The following is a 20,979-nucleotide window of genomic DNA, read 5'->3' as shown; positions in this document are numbered from 1 at the left end:
TCAGTAAGGGGCTTTGAGTTATATACTGTGTACTTCATACCAGTACCTCTCAAGGTTGATTAAGTTCTCCTATACCTTATAATAAGGAGATCAAGACTTTTTTACATTCCCGTCCATGAAGGGATAGGCGGGTTGTTTCTACATCTACATGACTACTCTGCAATTCACATTTAAGTGCTTGGCAGAGGGTTCATCGAACCACAATCATACTATCTCTCTACTATTCCACTCCCGAACAGCGAGCGGGAAAAACGAACACCTAAACCTTTCTGTTCGAGCTCTGATTTCTCTTATTTTATTTTGATGATCATTCCTACCTATGTAGGTTGGGCTCAACAAAATATTTTCGCATTCGGAAGAGAAAGTTGGTGACTGAAATTTCGTAAAAAGGTCTCGCCGCGACGAAAAACGTCTATGCTGTAATGACTTCCATCCCAACTCGTGTATCATATCTGCCACACTCTCTCCCCTATAACGCGATAATACAAAACAAGCTGCCCTTCTTTGCACCCTCTCGATGTCCTCCGTCAATCCCACCTGGTAAGGATCCCACACCGCGCAGCAATATTCTAACAGAGGACGAACGAGTGTAGTGTAAGCTGTCTCTTTAGTGGACTTGTTGCATCTTCTAAGTGTCCTGCCAATGAAACGAAACCTTTGGCTCGCCTTCCCAACAATATTATCTATGTGGTCCTTCCAACTGAAGTTGTTCGTAATTTTAACACCCAGGTACTTAGTTGAATTGACAGCCTTGAGAATTGTACTATTTATCGAGTAATCGAATTGCAACGGATTTCTTTTGGAACTCATGTGGATCATCTCACACTTTTCGTTATTTAGCGTCAACTGCCACCTGACACCCCATACAGCATTACCTTTTTCAGCCTTTTGCTGTACAGATACATTTGTTGTTTGTTACACTGTTTGGTTGTTGCAGTGACTTTACATAGCTATGGTTATAGCTTAAGCTGTATGCTTTGAGGCAGCTGTTGTGCATTTTTTTGGTTCTTGTGGCGTTGCTTCATTTGGTGTGCGCGTGCTGGTGGTGTTGTTTTGTGCTACTTCTTAGACAGAGAGAAGAGAGAGACAGAGACAATTTTCTTTATATGATCCGCTGTTGGTGGGAGGCAAGGATAATTTGAAGATATACATTTGAATTTAGAGAGCAGTTGTCAATGGGTGTTTGTTTAAGGTACTGTTCTGTTTACATCAGGTCCTCCTGTCACCTTAGGGAAATGACTTTTATGGTAGTGATGAACAGTTACATATTGTAATTAATTTTTAGTCTATCATACGTTTTATGTTTAACTTAATTCTATAGTGTGTGTGTGTGTGTGTGTGTGTGTGTGTGTGTGTGTGTGTGTGTGTGTGTGTGTGTGTGTTTACGGGGTTAGTTTCTCTGTCTTTGTCCAGATGTGGGGGAAGTGAGATGTCTTGGGTTAGGAGTTCCATGGTGGGGGCAAGGTCTGTGTATTCTTGACTGGTGTTGTGTGCTACTGTATGCGCTAGTTGGATGTATTTGAATTTTGGTCGCCTGTTTGTTCATGGTCTTGTCAGGAAGTCTTCCATGTCTGGACGTTTGGTTAATATGTCTCTCCTGTAGTTTGCACTGAGTTTAGTCAGTCTGGTTTGTAACGGTTCCATGCCAGTGATGTCATGGTTGTGAGCCTTGGCAGTCTAGAAATGCTGTGTAAGAGTTCTGTCTTGCTTGAGTAAAGTGATTCTGCTACCAGTTTATGCAGGATCCCTAAGGAGCTTGCAGCATATTCTATCACAGGTCTGGTTAAGTCTTGTACGTGTGTATCACAGTTTGATTGTCACATCTGTGGAATCGTCCTTGTGCTCGTCCTAGTACTCGTCTGATTAGACTTTGTATTTTTCTTGTCATATTTAGCAGGTGTGTGAGGTTTGTTTTACAGTTTAGATGTTTGTCTAGGTACACACCTGGGTACCTGGCAGTGTCATTAAGTCTCAGTGATGTGTTCCAGAGCATCAGTTGTATGTCATCTGTGTTTCGCTATTGTTTTTTTGTCAGGTGTCTGTGTCTCAATAAGACCATTTGGGTTTTGGATGGGTTTGGACAGATTCTCCATTTTGCCTTCCAGGTTTCTAGTTGTTGTAGGTAGATCTGTGTCTTTCATTGTATGGTTGTCATCTTCAGTCCCCTACACTAGTAGGCGGTGTCGTCAGCAAAAAGTCCTACCGTTTTTGTAGGGATTGTTGTCGTTGGTACGTCAGCCGTGTAAAGTGCATACAGTAGTGGGGACAATATGCCTCATTGTGATACTCCTGCTTGGGTTGTAAATTCTAGAGAGGAAGCACTGCCGACATGTACCTTGCATTTCCTGTTTGTGATATATGCCTGTATTAATTGTACAACCTCAGTCAGAAGGCCCAACTGGTTCAATTTGTAAAGCAGTCCTGTGTGCCAGAGCACGCTTTATGTCTAATAAGACTGTGAGCGTGCAGTGCCCTTTCTTAAAACCTTGCGTTATTCTGTTGGTCAATTTGATTAGCGGGTCGTTGGAATGATTTTGTCGGAAGCCTGATTGTGTCAAGGGGAGGATTTCTTTGCATTCTATATACATTTTTATGCAGTCAGTTAGTATCCTTTCATATGTTTTTCCTATGACGTCGAGTAGAGATATCTGTCTATAGGATCAAGTGTCAGTCTTTGCTTTGTCTGGGTTTGGTAACATTATTGATTTGCTAGTTTCCCCAGCTGATTGGTAATGTTTTGTTGGTGAGACAGTAGATATAGATGAGGGAAAGGAGGGGTACCAAGAGGTGGGCTGGGGCTTTCTGGAGGTGTATGCATCTTATGTCATTCTATCCAGGAGCTGTGTTGCGTCGTGAGTGGATTGCGTTTATGATTTCTGTGTTGGTGATTGCTGCCATCAGTGTGTTCTCATCTTCTGTCTTGTTGGTATATTTAAGTATAGGGTAGTTGGTGCTCTATGTGTTGTCAGAAGTTGTCATTGAATTTAGCATCTTGTGGGAAAGGATATACTTGCTGTAGTACTTGTCTAAATGCCTCAGCTTGTTCTACTTTTTCTGTTGTTGGCTCGTTGTCCACTATTAATGTGGTGTTTGTTGTTGTCCTGTTAGTGTTTTAAAGTGTTGCCAGAATTTCCCTCCTTCCCTGTAGTTTAGTCTCCTGCATGTGCTGTCCCACTGTCTTTGTTGGTATTCAAATATGATTCTTTTAATTCTGACATTCAGTCTGTTCCATTGTCTTTTCAGGTCTGGGTTATTGTCGTGTCTGATTTGTCTGTAAAGTTGTTTCTTCTGTCGTATTAGGTTGACAGATTCCTGAGGGATGAAATAGACTTCTACCATTTCGACTACTATAGTGGGAATGGCTTCATCTGTTGCTTGATGTATGGCAGTCTCTATTCTGTTTGTGGAGTGTTGGAGGTCGTCGTCTTGTTTTCGTAAGTGGTATTGATAGATGTTCTGTGAGCATCTTTGTATTTGTCCCAGTCGGCATTTGTATATTTGTGCACCATTCGTCTTGTGGGGATATGGTGTGGGGGCAGGGTGGCACTGGTCGAAAAAAGGATTGGTTAGTGGTCGCTCGTTATAGCCTATGACAGGCTCTGACATTGTGTCGCTAATGTTGTGTCCATATAGCACATGGTCTGGTGTCGAGTGGCTTCAGTGACCTATGAAGGTCGCTAATGTTGTGTCCATATAGCACATGGTCTGGTGTCGAGTGGATTCAGTGACCTATGAAGGTCGGTTGGTTGACTGGTAGTTGGTCCATCGGCTCTCTTGTCAGGAAGTCAAATAGACTTCTACCATTTCCGTTATCGGATGTGTCTCCTAGTATATGGCGCCTTGCATTAAAGCCTCACAGTATTATGTATTTATTGTACTTCATCATATGTCGTAGAAAGTGCAATGGTATTGGCATTGCGGATGGGTTTTACAGGCAGGTTATCATGAGAGTGTGTCAGTTCCTGTTTCTTATCTGTACTATAACTGCTCCCATAGTATTAAGTGGTGCTGGCAGAAGGACTTCCTTTGTTGCTATTGTGTCCAAGCAGTGCTACTCCACCTCTTGTGTCTGGTCTGTCCTGTAATTTGGGGAGGCTAAAAGCGTCTGTATTCCTTAGCCATGTCTCGGTGATGCCTGCAACATGGACGCCTTCCTGTTGTATTGTATGCATTAATAATGTGTGTTTCGGTGTGACGCATTGAGACAGATAAGCGATGTAGGTTGTCGACATGTAGTGTGTTGGCCATCGTGGAGGTGCCTGGAAAGGGTGGGGGTGGGGAGTTGGGGGAGAGGGATGCCTGTTTAGTTTGTTTTCTGTGGTGTGTGATGTGGTGTATGCTGAGGTGTGTGCCTAAAGTGTGTTTTGGGGTGCCAATAGTCAATGTATCTTGTTTCCTGCCTGTGTCACCTTAGTCTTTTTCCCTACTGTCTTGGAACAAGTTCAGCAGAGTTACAGCAAGAACTTTCACCAGGTCTTCCTTTAATACAATCTCCTGTTTCAGGTCACTGGACTCGCATTCGGGAGGACGACGGTTCAACCCGTCTCCGGCCATCCTGATTTAGGTTTTCCGTGATTTCCCTAAATCGTTTCAGGCAAATGCCGGGATGGTTCCTTTGAAAGGGCACGGCCGATTTCCTTCCCAATCCTTCCCTAACCCGAGCTTGCACTCCGTCTCTAATGACCTCGTTGTCGACGGGACATTAAACACTACCCACCACCACCACCTGTTTCAGGTCATTGTCATTATTTGTGAGCGGTGCTTGCTCATTGATGACTTTGATGGGCACACGTTTCTTCGCTCATGGCCTCCTTGGGATGCTTGCGGCACTTGTAGGAGAGGGCTGTGTGGTTGCCCTGCAGTTTGCACACTGTTCTTTCTCCTTAGGTTGCAGTGAGAGATTTAGTGCAATTCGCTGCATTTTGGGTTTGTTTGTTTTCTGCAGTTTGCTGTGGTGTGCTCAAAGTTCAAGCACCTGCCACATTGTGTGGGCCGGGGAAGGGTTGGGGGGGGGGGGGGGGGGTGTCCCGGGTGCCCCGCGGGGGCTCTGCTCATTGTATGGTAAAATCTATTTTCGCTCCTTCAGTCAGGAGTGTGTCCATAGTTTGTTGGCAATGCGTTATCACCCAGAACTTCCGTGTGAGTGCATTATTGCTTCCTGTCCTTAATGTGCCATGCCTTTGCTATGCCAAAGCCTTGTTGACGAAGTTGATGAGTCACTGATTCGGTTGTGCTATGAGGAATTTGTTTTAGGATGACACTCATTGATGGATTCTTCTTGTGTCTCTCTTTGGAGCCTCGTGGTTCTCTTGTGTGTCTGGGCTTACAATAGCCTCAGGATACCCACATCTCCTAAGTTTGCTCATGATTTCCCTCTTAGTGTCTCCCACCTGATCCCAGATATAGGCTGCTGTCCCGTCATGGTTAGTTTTGAGGTCCGTGATGATCCTGAGGGAGTCTTGTTTAAGGTACTTCCTCATGTCTGATGCCAGTGTGGGTTGCTTAGTGCTTTTAGGGAGGTTTTTCAGTTCCTATTTCATGGGCTAAGGGTCTCTAATTTCCTGTCCCTTTGCCTGGGAGGACGATTCACTTGGGGGTTCTACTTCTGTTCAGTGAGGGAGAGGGGCTGGGACTGGCTGGGGGGCTTACCGTTATATTAGGGTAGGTAGGTGGTGGTGGTGGTGGTGGTGGGGGGGGGGGGGGGGGGATCACTGTTACTACTCATGATGTTTAGTCAGCCTGAGTGTCCTACTGTGAGTGTGGTTGTGCTCGGGATGCCGGCTTCACACTTATTTGGCACCTTGTGTTGCCCGCTGCCTCGGCCTGAAAGTTTACATGTGTCAACTCCTCTACTCGACACGTGTGAAGGTAACGGGGCAGTGCTGTCGGCCCTGACGTGGAATGTTCCCTAATCTTTGGGAGAAGGCAGAAGAGTTCTGCCGCACAGCACTATCCGACATGACAATTCTGCCGCAACCAATGTGTAGTAGCTAAACAGCAACTCTTTTGCTTTCTTTGGCACAGTGTCACAATGAAGCGGCACTGTGTGCAAGACACCTTTGTTCTTCAGTTCAGCACAGTTGTGACCTTTTTGACAGGAAATCACTAATCCAGTTGCCCAACTGAAATGATACTTCTTAGACTTGCAATTTGAGTAGAAGGCTGATGTGAGGAGCAATATCAAAAGCCTTCTTGAAATCTAGAAATATGGATCAATTTGGGATTCCCTGTTGATAGCAGTCATTACCTTGTGTGAATAAGGAGCTAGCTTTGTGTTTCACAAGAACGATATATTTCTAAATCTGTGCTAACTATTTGTCAATAGATTGTGTTCTTTGAGGTAATTCATGATGTTTGAAAACAGTATATGTTCCAGAATCCTACTGCTGGTTGACAACAGCAATATGTGTATGTAAATCAGTGGATTACTCCCATTTCCTTTTTTGATCATTTGTGTGACCTATGCAGTTTTCTAGTCTTTAGGTATGGATCTTCTGTCAAGCAAGTGGTTTTATATGTTACTTAGTATGGAGCTTTAGTATCAGCGCACTGTGATAGGAACTTAATTGATATACAGCCTGGAGAGGAGGATTTGCTTTTATTAAGTGATTTTAGCTGCTTCGCTACCCCTGAGGATGTCTGTTTCCAAGTTACTGATCTTGGCAGCTTTTTTGATTCAAATTCTGTAATATTTGCGTCATCTTTTTTTGTGAAGGAATTTCAGAAAACTGTATTTAGTAACTCCGTGTTAGTGGCACTGTCATCGGTAACATTACCATTGAGAAACAAAGCAGTAACTGTAGCATTAAACATTGATAACACCTGCTTACTCAATTATTTGCTGATTTATGGATTCATATAATTTTTTCATATTATTCTGACAGGATATTGAAGATTGTTGCAAGATTAATACACTGCCATGCAGCCAAGAGGAAATGGCTGTTGGTTGTGCAGTGGAAAGAGTTGTTGGTCGCTCAAATTCTTTTTACGTTCAGCACTATCAATAATGATGTTAACCTAGCTGAACAACATTTCTTAAGGTAAGATTCTGCACGAATATTTATTGAAGTGAATTTGGCTGGCTTCTGTATTTATAATGCTTTGCAATTATTATTATGTATGGGAATTATATGTATGTCTTAGAATCTCTCTCTCTCATCTCTCTCTCTCTCTCTCTCTCTCTCTCTCTCACTCACTCACTCACTCACACACACACACACACACACACACACACACACACACACACACACACACACACACACACTCTGTCTATCACCTCTGCCCTCCCCCCCCCCCCCCCCCCCCCCCCTCCCCTCCTCCTCTAAATCTCTCTGACCATCTCCTTCTACTTCTTTTCTTTGTTTATTTTCTCCCCCTTCATTTCTCTGTCAATATTTCTTCTCCTCTCTCTCTGACCCTGAGCATTGTTTGCTGTTATCGCAAATGCAAATGAAGCCTTGATTGGGAAATGTCACTTTAAATGAATGGGTAAATCCACTGAGTTCATTATTATGAGGGGTATGAGAGAGACCTCTCAAGCTGCTGGATTGTAAGGATTCTAGCAACAGTGACAGTATTTCTCATACTTTGAATCTGTGAATGGATGAGACTGCAAATTTTCGGATGGTGCAGATTCCATAGTACAGTAGTATTCTAATCATAAGTTGATAAGCCATGAATGAAGCATCCCTCTTTACTCTTAAAAGTGACTAAATGAAGGAAACAAATCAACACACTGTTGTGTGTACAGCTTTTGTTTAAAATCATGCATAATGAGGAAGAGTATGTATGGAAGAAACAATTTGTGCAATGGTTTAAATGATCTGAGTACTAAGTTAAAGTGGACTGTGAGGAAGAAAACGAAATTACACATACTCACAGCACAGCACTTATGTTAGTAGATTTTAATAGAAAATATATACAATGTTGTTTACAGAAATGTATATCTTATGTCCATCTGAACATTTATTAGAGTATCGTGTAAAAATCTGAAGTAAATTGGTCAAGAACGTTTAGAGATTTTTGGTAACAACGTTAAATTACAACTTTCTTTATGTAATAGTATAGATTATAATCTAAAAGTGGTTAGTCTTGTATTAATATAATTAAAAATAAAAGAGAGAGAGAGAGAGAGACAGAGTGTTTGTGCTAAAGTTGGAAAAGAAGTAAAATCTCACATTTTAATTTGGCCTCATAAGAAACCATTTTGCCTCCATTGCAACAAGCATGGACATGCCCAAAGTGTTTGTAAATTGCAAAAGGCTTGCAATATACACACAAAAAATAAATGGCTCAGTGTATTCAATAAAAATACTATGGAACCCTGAGACAGGAAATCCTCAAAAGTATCTGACTTACAACTTCTGGGAAAAAATATCATTGCAAATAGATATAGGCGCATTAGATTCTCTGATTAATTGGGACATACAGTACTTGGTTTCCAGCACTGCCAAACCATTTGAAGTTGTTGAATTATGTAACGAGTTTTCAACATTGTTTTCTCCAGACTTGGGTGGCAATAAATATAAAATCACAAACTTGCATGCAACCGTTCCTGGCTCCACATTCTGAAAAGCTCAGGCAAGACTTTAAGTATTAACTAGAGTGTTAAATGGGTACTGCAGTAACTGCATTAAGAAAATTTAATTGTGCCTACTTCCTCTAATGTGAGGGCATTACCTATGATTGCTGTGTGCTCAATAAATAGCTCTCTATGATTGTGTGGAGACTTTGTCTCAAGGTGGAACCTTTGTTGTGGTTGCAGACTGATCCGAAACATAGCTCAAAGTCTACGGTAGGTTGACAGGTGTCAGTTTGACTGTGAGCTGGTGAGACTGACAAATACAGAAGTTTTGTAACAGACTGAACTGCAGCATAGTCAGAGGTCTACGTTAGCTTAGAAGCAGATTGTTTCATATTACATTATTTCCTGTATACATGTGTCCACAGTACTACAGTATGGGCTATGAGTAACACTAATAAAATTGCAAAGATATGACAAAAGCAAAAATTTAAAGCTCAGTAATAACTTGTTGTTTGTTACCTTGTTACTGTACCACTCTGGATGAGTGATGTGTAACCCTGCTTGTACCTTTCTGACGAATGATGCTCACAAACAGTAAAGAGATAACAATTTAATGTATACGAGAGCACAGCTATTGTATGATTTTTTTAATGCATTCTGCATGTGGTGAGTAATCGGGGGTTTTGCGCATACTCCAAGTATCATCAATACAGTTTGGAGTAACATATTGACAGAGGACCAAGGGCTACAGTGAAAAACAATGTTGAAATTGATTGGAGACTGAATAATGTGTTCATTCTGTAGTCATATCCCAAACTTGTCATCTTTATGTTTACTTCAAGGTTCTGAGGTTTTAGAGTTCTGCTAATGTTCCCATAGAAAAACTTGTTATTATAAAGTGAAGTGGTAATGGTATTGTACATCGAGAATGTACGGCACATAGATCTGAGAAGCGTTGTATTTATTTACGCAATTGCATGTTGACTTCCAGCATCTACTGCAGAATCAGAAAACTACGTCTACATCTACATCCATACTATGCAAACCACCATATGGCGTGCTGCAGAGGGTACCATGTACCACTACTAGTCATTTTCTTTTCTGTTCCACTTGAAAATAGTGAGGAAAAACAATTGTCTAATGACTCCAAACAAAAATTAATTTGTGATGCCTTGTCTTGATGGCCCTTACATGAAATGTACGATGGCACCGGATAAATCATTCTGCAGTCAGTTTCAAATGCCACTTCTCTAATTTTTCTCAACAGCGTTCCTTAAAAAGAATGTCGCCTTCTCTCCATGGATTCTCATTTGAGTGCCTAAAGCCACTCCGTAATACTTGTGTCTTGTTCAAACCTACCAGTAATAAATCTAGTAAACCACCCCTGAATTACTTGAATCTCTTTGTTTAATCCAGTCTGCTATGGGTACCAAACACTAGAGCAGTACTCAAGAATGGGTTTGCACTAATGTCCTGTGTGCAGTCTGCTTTACAAATGAGCCATGCTTTCCAAAAAGTCTTCCAATAAACCAAAGTCAGCCATTTGGTTTCCCTACTCCAATCCTTACTTGCTCATTCCATTTCATATCACTTTGTTTGCACTTTATGCTTAGATATTCAGTCTACATGGCTATGTCAAGCAGCACAATACTAATGCTGTATTAGAATATCACAGGACTGTTTTTCCTACTCATTTGCATTAACTTACATTTTTCTACATTTAGTGCTAGCTACCAGTTCATCACATGAGATATATTGTCCAAGTCATCTTGTACCCTTCTACAGTCACTCGATGGTGAAACATTCCCGTACACCACAGCATCATCAGAAAAAGCTGCAGATTGGTGCTCACCCTGCCTGCCACATCACCTACGTATATAGAAAATAACAGTGGTCCTATCACACTTCTGGGGGCAGTCCTGATAATACCATTGTCTTTGATCGAGGATGTTGTACTGGGTTTATTAATTAAGAAGTCTTTGAGCTACTAAAATGTGTGGGAACCTATTCTACATGCTCATACCTTTGTTAACAGTGTGCAGTTGGGAACCGTGTCAGGTGCTGTCCAGAAATCTAGGAATATGGAATCTGCCTGTTGTGCTTCACCTGTAGTTCGCAGGATATTGTGTGAGAAAAGGACAAGCTGAATTTCACACGCGTGATTCTTTCTGAAATTGTGCTGATTCATGGATAGAAGGTTTTCCATCTCAAGGAAATTTATTATATTTGAACTGAGAATGTGATGAAGAAGTCTGCAGCAAACGGTATTAAGGATATTGGTGTGTAATTTTGCAGGTCCATTCTTTTACCATCCTTACGTGCAGGTGTTGTCTGTGCGTTTTTCCTGTTGTATGGGACTTTGCACTGGGCATGTGATTCGTGATAAATACAAGCTAAGTAAGAGGCCAGTGCTGCAGAGTACTCTGTAAAACCGAAAGAGATTCCATTGGAATCCATTTGTTTTCAACTCTTTCAGTTGTTTGTCTACAGCAGGGCTACCTATTACTATGTTCTCCTCATGCTAATCTGTGCGTCTGTGGTCAAATGACAGTATGTTTGTATGACTTTACGTAGGACCAAAAATTTTTCAGGTTTTCAGCAAGATCTTTTGTTAAGGTATGATGGTGGTAGTTGCTGTTTGATTTGTGCATCAATCTATTTTTACAGACGCGCGAATCTGTATCCCTCAGGGACTCAGTATTTGTTTGCTGGTTATGGGCTTGATGACCCCAGGGTTCATAAGCTGGGGACTGGTATGTGGCGCCAGTCCTCTGTCACCGTAAGCTCTGGGTATGCTTCACCGACTGCTGTAGTGCATGATGGTGGAACATTGTGTGTCACAGGGATTGGGGATTTTGGCTTGACCATCCAGATCATGAGGATGATAAAAACCTCTATAAAAAAGCCCACAGTCTCTATGTGTGCTATGCATGATGAGATGCATGGATTTTGAGGTGGAACAATTGTTAGCTACAACCTCTGTGGAACCTGCCACATCTCGACTGTATATAGCGTGCCTAGGCACATGGTGCACTGTCTAGGTGGATTTTTGTTTCCTTAACGGCTCATGGGACGAGATGGACCTTTCGAAATTTTTCTTTTCCACTTCCCAGCAAAATGGGTGGGCCACTGGTAGGCACCAACATCCAACCAAATAAGAGGACTCATGTAGCCATTCCTCCGGACTCAAGGATGTTTCAGAATTCTAGTGTCTATAGTAACAGAATACATGCTGCTAGTCAGAGTGTTTTTATTAGTTAGAAGAACAGAGCGAAGGTTGGAAAAAGTCTCACCTTTTTACATTCAAAAGGGTTTAGAAGGGTTTATAGGGATTTGGAGGTACATTGAAATCTGTCAAGCGGTTGTGGAATGGGATGTCGTTGGTTGAAACCTCAATTTCCCAACAAGCGACAGACCTGCAGAAGGCCAAAAGCCTTGAGAAATATGCCATTGAGACTGAGCTCCATATGACCTTAAAGGTATTGTGACATGCAGGGACCTAGTGGATGTCCTCAAAGTAGACCTGAAAGTTGAGTGGGTGCAAGAAGGCATTTGTAGATGTCCATATTATCAGGAAATTGGTGGAAAACAATCTGACAAAATCTGACCATTCATCCACACTTTTAATAGCACAAAACTTATGGAGCATATTAATGCAGGTTTTGTTCATTTAACCGTGCAGTCATGTGTTCCCAAACCAATGCACAGTTTTAAATGCCAGTCATTTGGGCACATCACTGTTGGATGTGAGGGAGGGGCCAATTGTGGCAAATATGTTAATACTGCCTGTGAATGAGTCGGATGTTCATCTCCTCCAAAGTGCGTGAATTGCTCTGGGTCTCACCCTGTCTGGAGTAGGGGCTGCTGTGTCTTCCTTGAAGCACAAAAAATACTGGAGATCAAAATGTCAAAATGGATCACCTGTGGTGAGGCCAGAAAGATTTATACGGCCATGCAACATCCCCAAATTCACTACTTCGTTTGGTTCGGTTGTTAAACATCCGGTTCAGAAGCCACTGCTGCTACACAAATGGAAGTTGCTAGTGTCAGCACCAGCACCAGTACCTGTGTTTGTCAGTACACTAGTGCTGCTGCAGTTACTTTGAAGCCTGTTCTACCTGCCAGAATGTCAGATAAGGCCATGGTAGCCACTGTTGTGGATCTCCCTGCTCCAAAGATTCTGTCTGATCCATCATCCAGTGCTGCCACTACCACTGCCGTTAGTTGTGGCTCTCAAGGCTATCCAGGGTAAAAAAACCAAAGACAAAAGCAAAGGCAAAGACTCAGCCACTGATGGAAATTAGCAGTCGTATAATTTCTTTCTCATGAATCGTCTTCAGAGCTGATGGAGCTTGATGTTGGCCTAGGGCACACATATTGCCCCAAGAGCGAGCCTCCACCCACCGTGGGCTTCCCTTCCCAGTGGAAAGACAGGGTGAAAGTGCTACCTCCTTGATTAATGGCCCCCATACTACTGTGGAATGTTAATGGATTCAGGACACATGTGGAGGAATTGAAACTCGTGGCACAGGCATACCCCATGTGTCTGTGTTTACAAGAAACACATTTTAAAGCCACTGATGACCCTGCACTATAGGGCTATACCCTTCACCAAAAGGATGATCCTGACTGGGGACAGAACCAAGGGAGGGGTTGGTGTGTTGGTCAATAACATGTACCATTCCTCAGCACTCCTTTGTTATTGACCTATGAGCAGTAGCTGTTGCTGTTCATGTGGTTCACAAGATCACTGTGTGCTACCTATATTTACTTCCACAGGAAGCAATAGACTCTGAGGCTTTTGAAGGCCTTGTTGCACAACTCCCCCATCCATTTCTCCTATTGGGTGATTTCAATGCCCATAATTGGGGGATACTTGCCCCAGGGATCGAGTCTTAGAGAACCTCAGATGTCTCTAGGTGTGCATGCTTGACACAGGCAATCCCACTCATTTCTCGGCTGCTACTGGGTTAGCGAGGCCTTCTTGCTCAAAGATTATTGATGCTATCCACTATGGAGGGTATTAGGCTGGCCACAGGTGCTTACAGGACCAGCCCTGTACCCTGTCACTGTGCTAAGGTGGGGGAACTCTGACTGCACCTGCATACCATACTGTTGCTCATCCACTTCTGGGGTGCCTTTTCTCCTATCATGCACAAGCAACAGTGCCGTATGGGATCTGCCTACAGCGCGTGTTGGAGTCATGTGATGTGGAGCACGTACAACCCTAAATCCAGGGTTTTAACTGCCTGCCACCACAGTTACTGCAAAGGCCCAGAGTAATTTTAGATTTGATGCAGTACAAGTTAGATTGCACTCCTGCATATGTTTTAATGCACTATTTTATGACATTTTAACTAAGCACAACAACATTGCAGCTGTCTTCACAGATGGGTCGAAAAAGGGGTCTCCATTGGTTGCTTTGTCTTGGACATGGAATTGTATGTGGTCTTGTGGACACTGGATCAGATGTGCTTCAAGTGCTAAATTCCTTATCTGTTCTGATGCTCTGAGTGCCCTTCACTCTAGAAAACCTTTGTATCTGGCAGATATTTGTCTTCTGGGTACTAGGTCAGATGTGCAAGGAGACATGCCGTGATTCTGAGTTATCTCAGTGTATCATCCCCCTACATGTTATCGCCTCGCTGTTGGAGGTACAGAGCTGTGCCGTAACTGTCCACTATACTTCCGGCTAATTGGGACTTATATGGACCATGTACCTAAAGTATCCTGTTGTGCGGGAAAGGCATTGTTGTGTACATAGTTCCGCATAGTCAGTGCGTACACAACTTTCCCACTAGAGCGCACCCCGCTAAGCACAACAGCGCAGGTGCAGCGCTCGTCTGTCTCTGCACTACGAGATGGTGCTGCCATAGAGACGGACCAAATTCTGCTTCCGCCGATCCGCGTATTAATATGTCACACAGCCAATGAGATTGCTGCTGATGTAGAACCTTTTCTCCTCGCGGATCACACTCGCGCAGTGATACCTGAACACTCGAAGTATTATAACGAGTGTACAGACCACCGATTAGTCAGTCTGCATTAGTCTATAGTCAAGTTTCAGTCTATGCGTAATGAGATTATCATATTCCTGTACATAGCCATGAAGATAAATGAATAGACACTTTGTCAAGTATCAGAGATATGTGAGAATAAGATTAACGTACCAAGACCAAAGGAACTTCAGATTGTCAATTGTAGACAGCATCCAGAATCAAGTTAAGTAATTTCTATGATTTTTATTATTTTAATAAATGTGTGTGAAAATTAATCTGGTTCTGTTTAAAGTTGGTCACCGTCAATCTGCTACTCTAAGCGTGCAAGTGGCATTTCTATCGTCTGACCTAACGGCAGAAGATAAACACGCCACGATAAGACCACGAGACATATTGCTGACACTTGCCTACTTCGTTAGAGTGACAAGTCAAATAACCTGATGGTGTGTGTACCAAAGGTCTTACAGTACGCACACCACAGGCATCTACTCTGAAGAATAAATGAAATCCTTGAAATTTAGGTGCAGTTATAACCAAATTGCCAATGTTCTATGCTAGCAACAGGGATGACAAGAAGTAGAAACTCTAAGGTAATTGAATATAAAATTGTGCTGGGTTGAATACTTGTACGGCCACAGGATGCAACGGCCCATAGTGGATCGCCTTCATTTATTCTATCTTAAATATTTTGTGACTAAATCCGTTTTGGTGTGTTAATTGCTTTATATGTGACATGTAAGTACTGCTTATGTCTTTTACTGTTAATCAGTACTTACACTCCTTATATAAAAATGTCTTACCCTATAACTCGGTGACTATGTTATAGGCCACTTTAATCGTTTTCAACTCTGATGAAGGCACTACTAATAGTGTTGAAACCAGGTTAATTAAGTCTAAAAATAGTGACCGAGGGCTTATTTCTTGCAATTGTACTCTCCTATGTTCTGCTCTGCACTATACTCAGCTGCTGGCACGCTTGCATACTCAGCGATAATGCAACTGCTGTTTCACAATACTGTCTGACAATATTGCATTGCTCTGACTAGACCAGCTTGTCTACTTAGAAATGGCTTAAGGGGAGTTAGAACAGAAAAAGATTTTTTTCACATTTTTGGATTTTTATCTCATAAAATTTGCAATTTTCCAAATAAAATGATATATATCACTTATAAACTCAATGGGAAGTATTTTGTTTTTTTAGATATAATCTACACCAGTTGAAAATGTTAAAATTTTTATGTGCAGTACTACAAGATCTAATAAAATTGGTATTTTTTTAATGTAGAAGGCTGTGGATTGTTGTGTTATAAAGGTTAATAGTGTTGTTCATGAAGAGGATGGACACCAGGTTGAGGAAGCTGACACAAAGTTTGAGAGGCAAGAAACTTACTCATGGGAAAACCATAAGAAGCAGGCTGACAGACAAAATGATTGATGAACTACAGCAATATTATGGGATGGCCATTAGAAGTAATACTGAGGATTTGTTGAAAATGAAGCAGTATGGGCTACCTTCTTCCACACTTTGTCAACTCATGAAAAACCGGTAGACCACCTTTGCCTTCTAGACCTGATTCATGGTGCAATTACCGCAAAGCCTAGTACTCAAACAGTTCATACAGCCATAAACATTCGATTGCAGCTGCAGTCATGGATATCATAAAACCTATTTACAGAGACCTGGCAAATCCTGAATTACTGAAGAAGTGTCTGCATGGTCAGACTCAGAATCCCAATGAGTCATTCAATAATCTTATATTGACTCGTTACCAAAATATGTTTTTGTTGGACTGAAGACACTAAAGTGGGTGACAGTGATGTTGTTATTGCTTTTAATGATTGCAATATTGATAGGATGAAAGTGCTGCAGCATATGGAAATTAATCCTGGAGCAAACAGAATCTGGTAACTGGAATGGATGGACAAGGTTCACACTGGTAAAGCAGAGTATGCAGCACAGTTGGCCACTAAGGAGTCCAGAAAGAAGAAAAAACTTGGAAAAAGATCAAGAGGATGATATACAGTACGGTGCAGGGTGCTTCTGAGTGACTAAAAATGAAAAAGTAAGCATACATTAAGTGAGTTACAGTCTTTTGAAACTTTAGAAGCCGTTCCTGAAAATTTACATTTTCTGTTGCATTTTTCCCTAAATCTCAGAAACCACTTCGAGTAGAGTATTCAGATTTTCAGGGAGTAATAACATACACATCCAGAGTCTACTGAACTAAAGGAAAAACATAATGTTACATATAACTAAAATTATTTAGGATAATGTACTGGAAAGTACACAAAATTTTAACCGTGAAATTAAAAAATTGTATTTCCGAAAGCAATGACTGAAACGCAAGTATTGTAGTTCAGTAAACTCAGAATATATAGTTCAATGTCCTGTAAAAGATTCATGTCAATAGCTACAGTGGCGCCTGAAACACAGGGAAGCCAAGTCACCAAATTTAACATTGTAGGGATAGGGCATTAAAACTCCCATTAAAACTTAAAATTTATTTAACTTAACAATGAGGAAACATTCAGTATTAGTACACTTGTTTACAACCTTTGATTCATAGAAAAACTGCTTCGAAAAGTAAACTTGCAAGGAAAAAAATGTGGTAGCCCAGAGTTGTTGTGTTACAATTCATCGATGGGAAGACAAGTACTTTGCTACCCAAGTAGTTGCTACCTTTGTATAGAGTACCCTGACCCTTCAAGGGAAGTCTTCTAATTCCCCACCCAATAAATCAGGTCCAGAAATCTGCAGCCAAGACCATCACAGAGTCAATGAAGCTTTCAGTTGAGAGCCTCCAGTCGGCTCCAAACCAAAGGACCCTGATCAACTCTGCGAACAATGATGCAAATTGCGAGCTCCACTTGCACACCATGTTTGGTGTCAGCAGCCTTTACCATTTCCGCCAGTTTTCCATTGTTGAATTTTGCCTGATGGCTTTTCTTCCATCCCTAAACTAGTACTATTGTCTAATGAATTGCAATACTCAGTGTCCGTCCGTTTCTTGTCACCTTACGAACCATATTGCATGCTCTACTTATGAGCCACACTGTATCAACCGTCCCGGCTGCGAATTGACGGCTACAAGACCGCGCTGATTGCCGGTGCAGCATCTCATGTCCCACATTACTCTTGCTGACATCGTTAATCCAATACCTTCAAATTGATTATTCTGCCTGCTTCACTCATGTATAATTTCATGTGTTGTTTCACGTAACTTCCTGTTCCACACGAACCCTTCTTTTTACTCCAATTCACACATAAAATACCTCCCCTACGTCTGCCATCCCCCTTCTTTAAACTTATCCATCAGCAACTCTCATCACAATCATTTTATTTATTTTGTCTTTAATGTCATTGTGTCTTCGTGCCAATTTCAGTTGATTTTAAAAAAATTGGCAATGTTGGCTCAGCAGCCAGAGACTGTGGTCGTATATGTGAGTTGTACTTTGTGTGTGTGTGTGTGTTTTCTATCTCTGCGAAGACCTTGTTGTCCGAAAGCTCATTATCTGACAGTCTTTTTGTTGTGCCTATGTGCGACTCAGCATCTCCTCTATATGATTATTATTCAGCAATTAGAGCCTAAGAAAAAATCCAGCTTCAAGAAATAAGAATCTACATGGGGAATACTTCTTTCTGCCAACCTGGTAACAGAACACGGAACAGTTGGCTGTGGGAAGTGAATTGAAAGACAATAATAATAATAATAATAATAATAATAATAATAATAGAATTATTCAAGATGATGTATGAATTTTAACTGAAGTGTTATTGGAAAATTTTACTGCTGCCCTTGACACTAAGTAAACAATGGAAACATCGAGTAGTAGTCCATAGCTAAATACACGTACTGGAAGGACATGTTTTTGCCGATAAATAGTAGTTAAAGTTACTGTAAAAGATACCTCATAGAAGAATGCAGCGTCCATGAGATGGAAGATCAGTGTCCAACAACAAGTGTGTTCAAAGGGTTCCCAGAAATTAGCAGTATCAGTGGCAGTTGCTCGACAACCTACAACCGTACAATCTCATCTGGTACAACGCCATCACTTGTACATCATCATCATCATCATCATGAGGCATGCTGCTCAGTTAACTTTGGTGCATTGAGTGAAATTAGTATTTTCTTTTTGTGTTTGGTGGCGATATGTGTTCAGTGTAATCGAAGTTGGTTGTGCCAGTAGAAATTTTCTAATGAAATTATCTTTACTAATTAAAAGAAGTGGTGTTGTAATCTGTTAATTGTTTTGAGTGTATGGCTTTAGTAACTACAGGCATGGATGAGCATCTTAAAGGATTTTTGACGAGCTTTAAGGCCGCATTTAATGCAAAAATAGAATGCACAGACTATCACTGAACGAGTCGACAAAATAGATTTCACTGGTGGTGATTTAAAGTTTGAATGATGATCAGCTAATGAGAAAATAGATCAGCAAGTTCAGAAATTAAATGAGCGTAGCACTGAGTCATAACAAAAACTTAGAAATTCACTAGAAATAGAAGTCAGCATCTTAAAACATAAAATGGAAGTTAAACTCTCAGATACTTGAATTGTCTGATCTAGTAATAAAGGAAGCGAATGACTATTTTACTGAAATAGAGATCTCTAACAGATTTCAGGCCCAGATCTAAGCTTTTAGAACAAGGTCAGATTCAGATGAATTAGAAACTTCATATTATTCTTTGAGAACATTGGAGGAATGTGTGGATATTTTAATTGAACAAAAGCTTCAACAAAATAATAACTCACCTGGTGACACAGCTCTTTTATCAGCTGTTGCCTGTAAATAATCTATTCAGGAGATATTATTTAAATTCAGTACACCAACTGAACTGGTGGAACACACACATAAAGAAATTTTGTCAATAATTGAGAACAAACAACAATGAATTTGGTTGTGTATTAGTATTTGATGTTGTTTTATCTGAAATGTGTGATTTTCATATAGACAGAGTGTATACGCTCCAGGATATCTGGGAAAAACCTGGGAATTTTTTCATCCGGTTGGAAACCAGGAAAAGCCCAGGAATTTTTTAGAATTCCAGGAATTTTTTACTTTTTGAGACTTCAGTAAAATTTTTGTAATTTTTACTGGTGAGGTCTGATAAACTGCAAAATGTGTCAAAGGCTGTAGGACGAAGACCATTGAAGAATTCATAACAATAAACTGCTGCCGACGAGTGTGACGTCATAACTGTTTACATTAAGTTTGCTTGTGCAGTTGCCCGTGGGGTCACGTGCATGCGCACTTGAGTTACATGTTGGCAGTACCTTATCCCGCTTCCAGCTACCTAAAGTGTGGCTATTTTTCTGGCGCGTCCAAGCTGCCAGATAGCCGCATGCGCACAGCAGTCTGGGTTATAGTGGGGAGGGGTTAGCCTCCATGTACATTTAGTGATTTTGCTGATTCCTCTTTGTTTACACTTCTCACATCAAATGTAAACAAAATGTATTTCTGTAGTTGGGAGCTATCAAGAGAATTAAAATACATTCACATAATTACAGAAAGCTAAGATATGTTATTAGTTTCAGTTTTCTGATTATATTTCATTTCCATGTTTTTGCCAGTCAGTTACCTTGCAGAACAATGAAGTTATTTTTGTTGGTTTGCTAAATGAAAGTGGCTTTTATTAATATTTTCCCCAGAGGCAGTCAATGTATTAGAAATGAAGTGTTTCGTTCCATGCTATTGGCTAGTTTCAACTGTTCACTGAATTTCAAGCGCACATTTTCATCTTCTGGTACATATGGCATTATGCCATAATAAAGAACGAAACATGAGATAATAGAGTACTGGCACTCTAAGAAAATTTGCATCTCGAAAACCACACTGAAATCTTAATATCAGATTGGAGCCTACTTCATTGTGAATCTGGACATATGAATGTGCACTTTAAGCCGAATTACGCATTTTAGTATGGTGTACGAAATTCCACTGCTCTTGGAATATCCTATTTCTTTTATAACATCATGTAAGATCTTTTAATATTACATATGTATGAAAATGTGGGTTTCCTATGTTATCGTAACTGCTAACGCGCAGTAAAGCATGTTTTCTGGAACCTCTGACAACTGCTGAAATGAAGCTATTTCTAACAGGTCGCGGGAACGTATTGCAAATAGTGCTTCGAAAAGCGTTACTTTAAAAGTAAATTTCCTTTTACAGGTGTGAATGTGCAATAAATTTCTTAAATAACAGAGTCTTTGACTTTCACTTAAAACTTATTACATAGAAGACTAGCCACTTAGAAGAATTCATGTCCAGGAGACCAGACATTAATGTCATTATTTAAAATTTTACTGGCTTATTTTTGTGATGTATCTTACAGCGTAACACACACAAAAAAGACCAATATTATGTGTGAAAGCTTAATGTTTCTTGTAGCTGCACTATGTACATTAATTTAAACCATTAGTTTTTCCTGTTTGTGTGTTCACACTACTTAACAGT

The 20,979-nt window shown here is 40.9% G+C and overlaps 1 protein-coding gene across 1 annotated transcript in view; it reads left to right on the top strand.

Annotated features, from left to right (window-relative positions):
• LOC126334597 (TAF5-like RNA polymerase II p300/CBP-associated factor-associated factor 65 kDa subunit 5L) overlaps nucleotides 1-20,979 on the top strand; it is a 133,692-nt gene that overhangs the window by 8,327 nt on the left and 104,386 nt on the right. The window contains exon 2 of the mRNA XM_049996989.1: nucleotides 6,885-7,040. Coding sequence (XP_049852946.1) covers nucleotides 6,885-7,040 — 156 coding nt within the window. The remainder of the gene's footprint in view (nucleotides 1-6,884; nucleotides 7,041-20,979) is intronic.

This window comes from Schistocerca gregaria, chromosome 2, assembly GCF_023897955.1.
Source record: "Schistocerca gregaria isolate iqSchGreg1 chromosome 2, iqSchGreg1.2, whole genome shotgun sequence".
NCBI classification, from domain to species: domain Eukaryota; kingdom Metazoa; phylum Arthropoda; class Insecta; order Orthoptera; family Acrididae; genus Schistocerca; species Schistocerca gregaria.
Note: the sequence above shows the minus strand (reverse complement) of the source record. Positions and strands in the feature narration are given on the sequence as shown.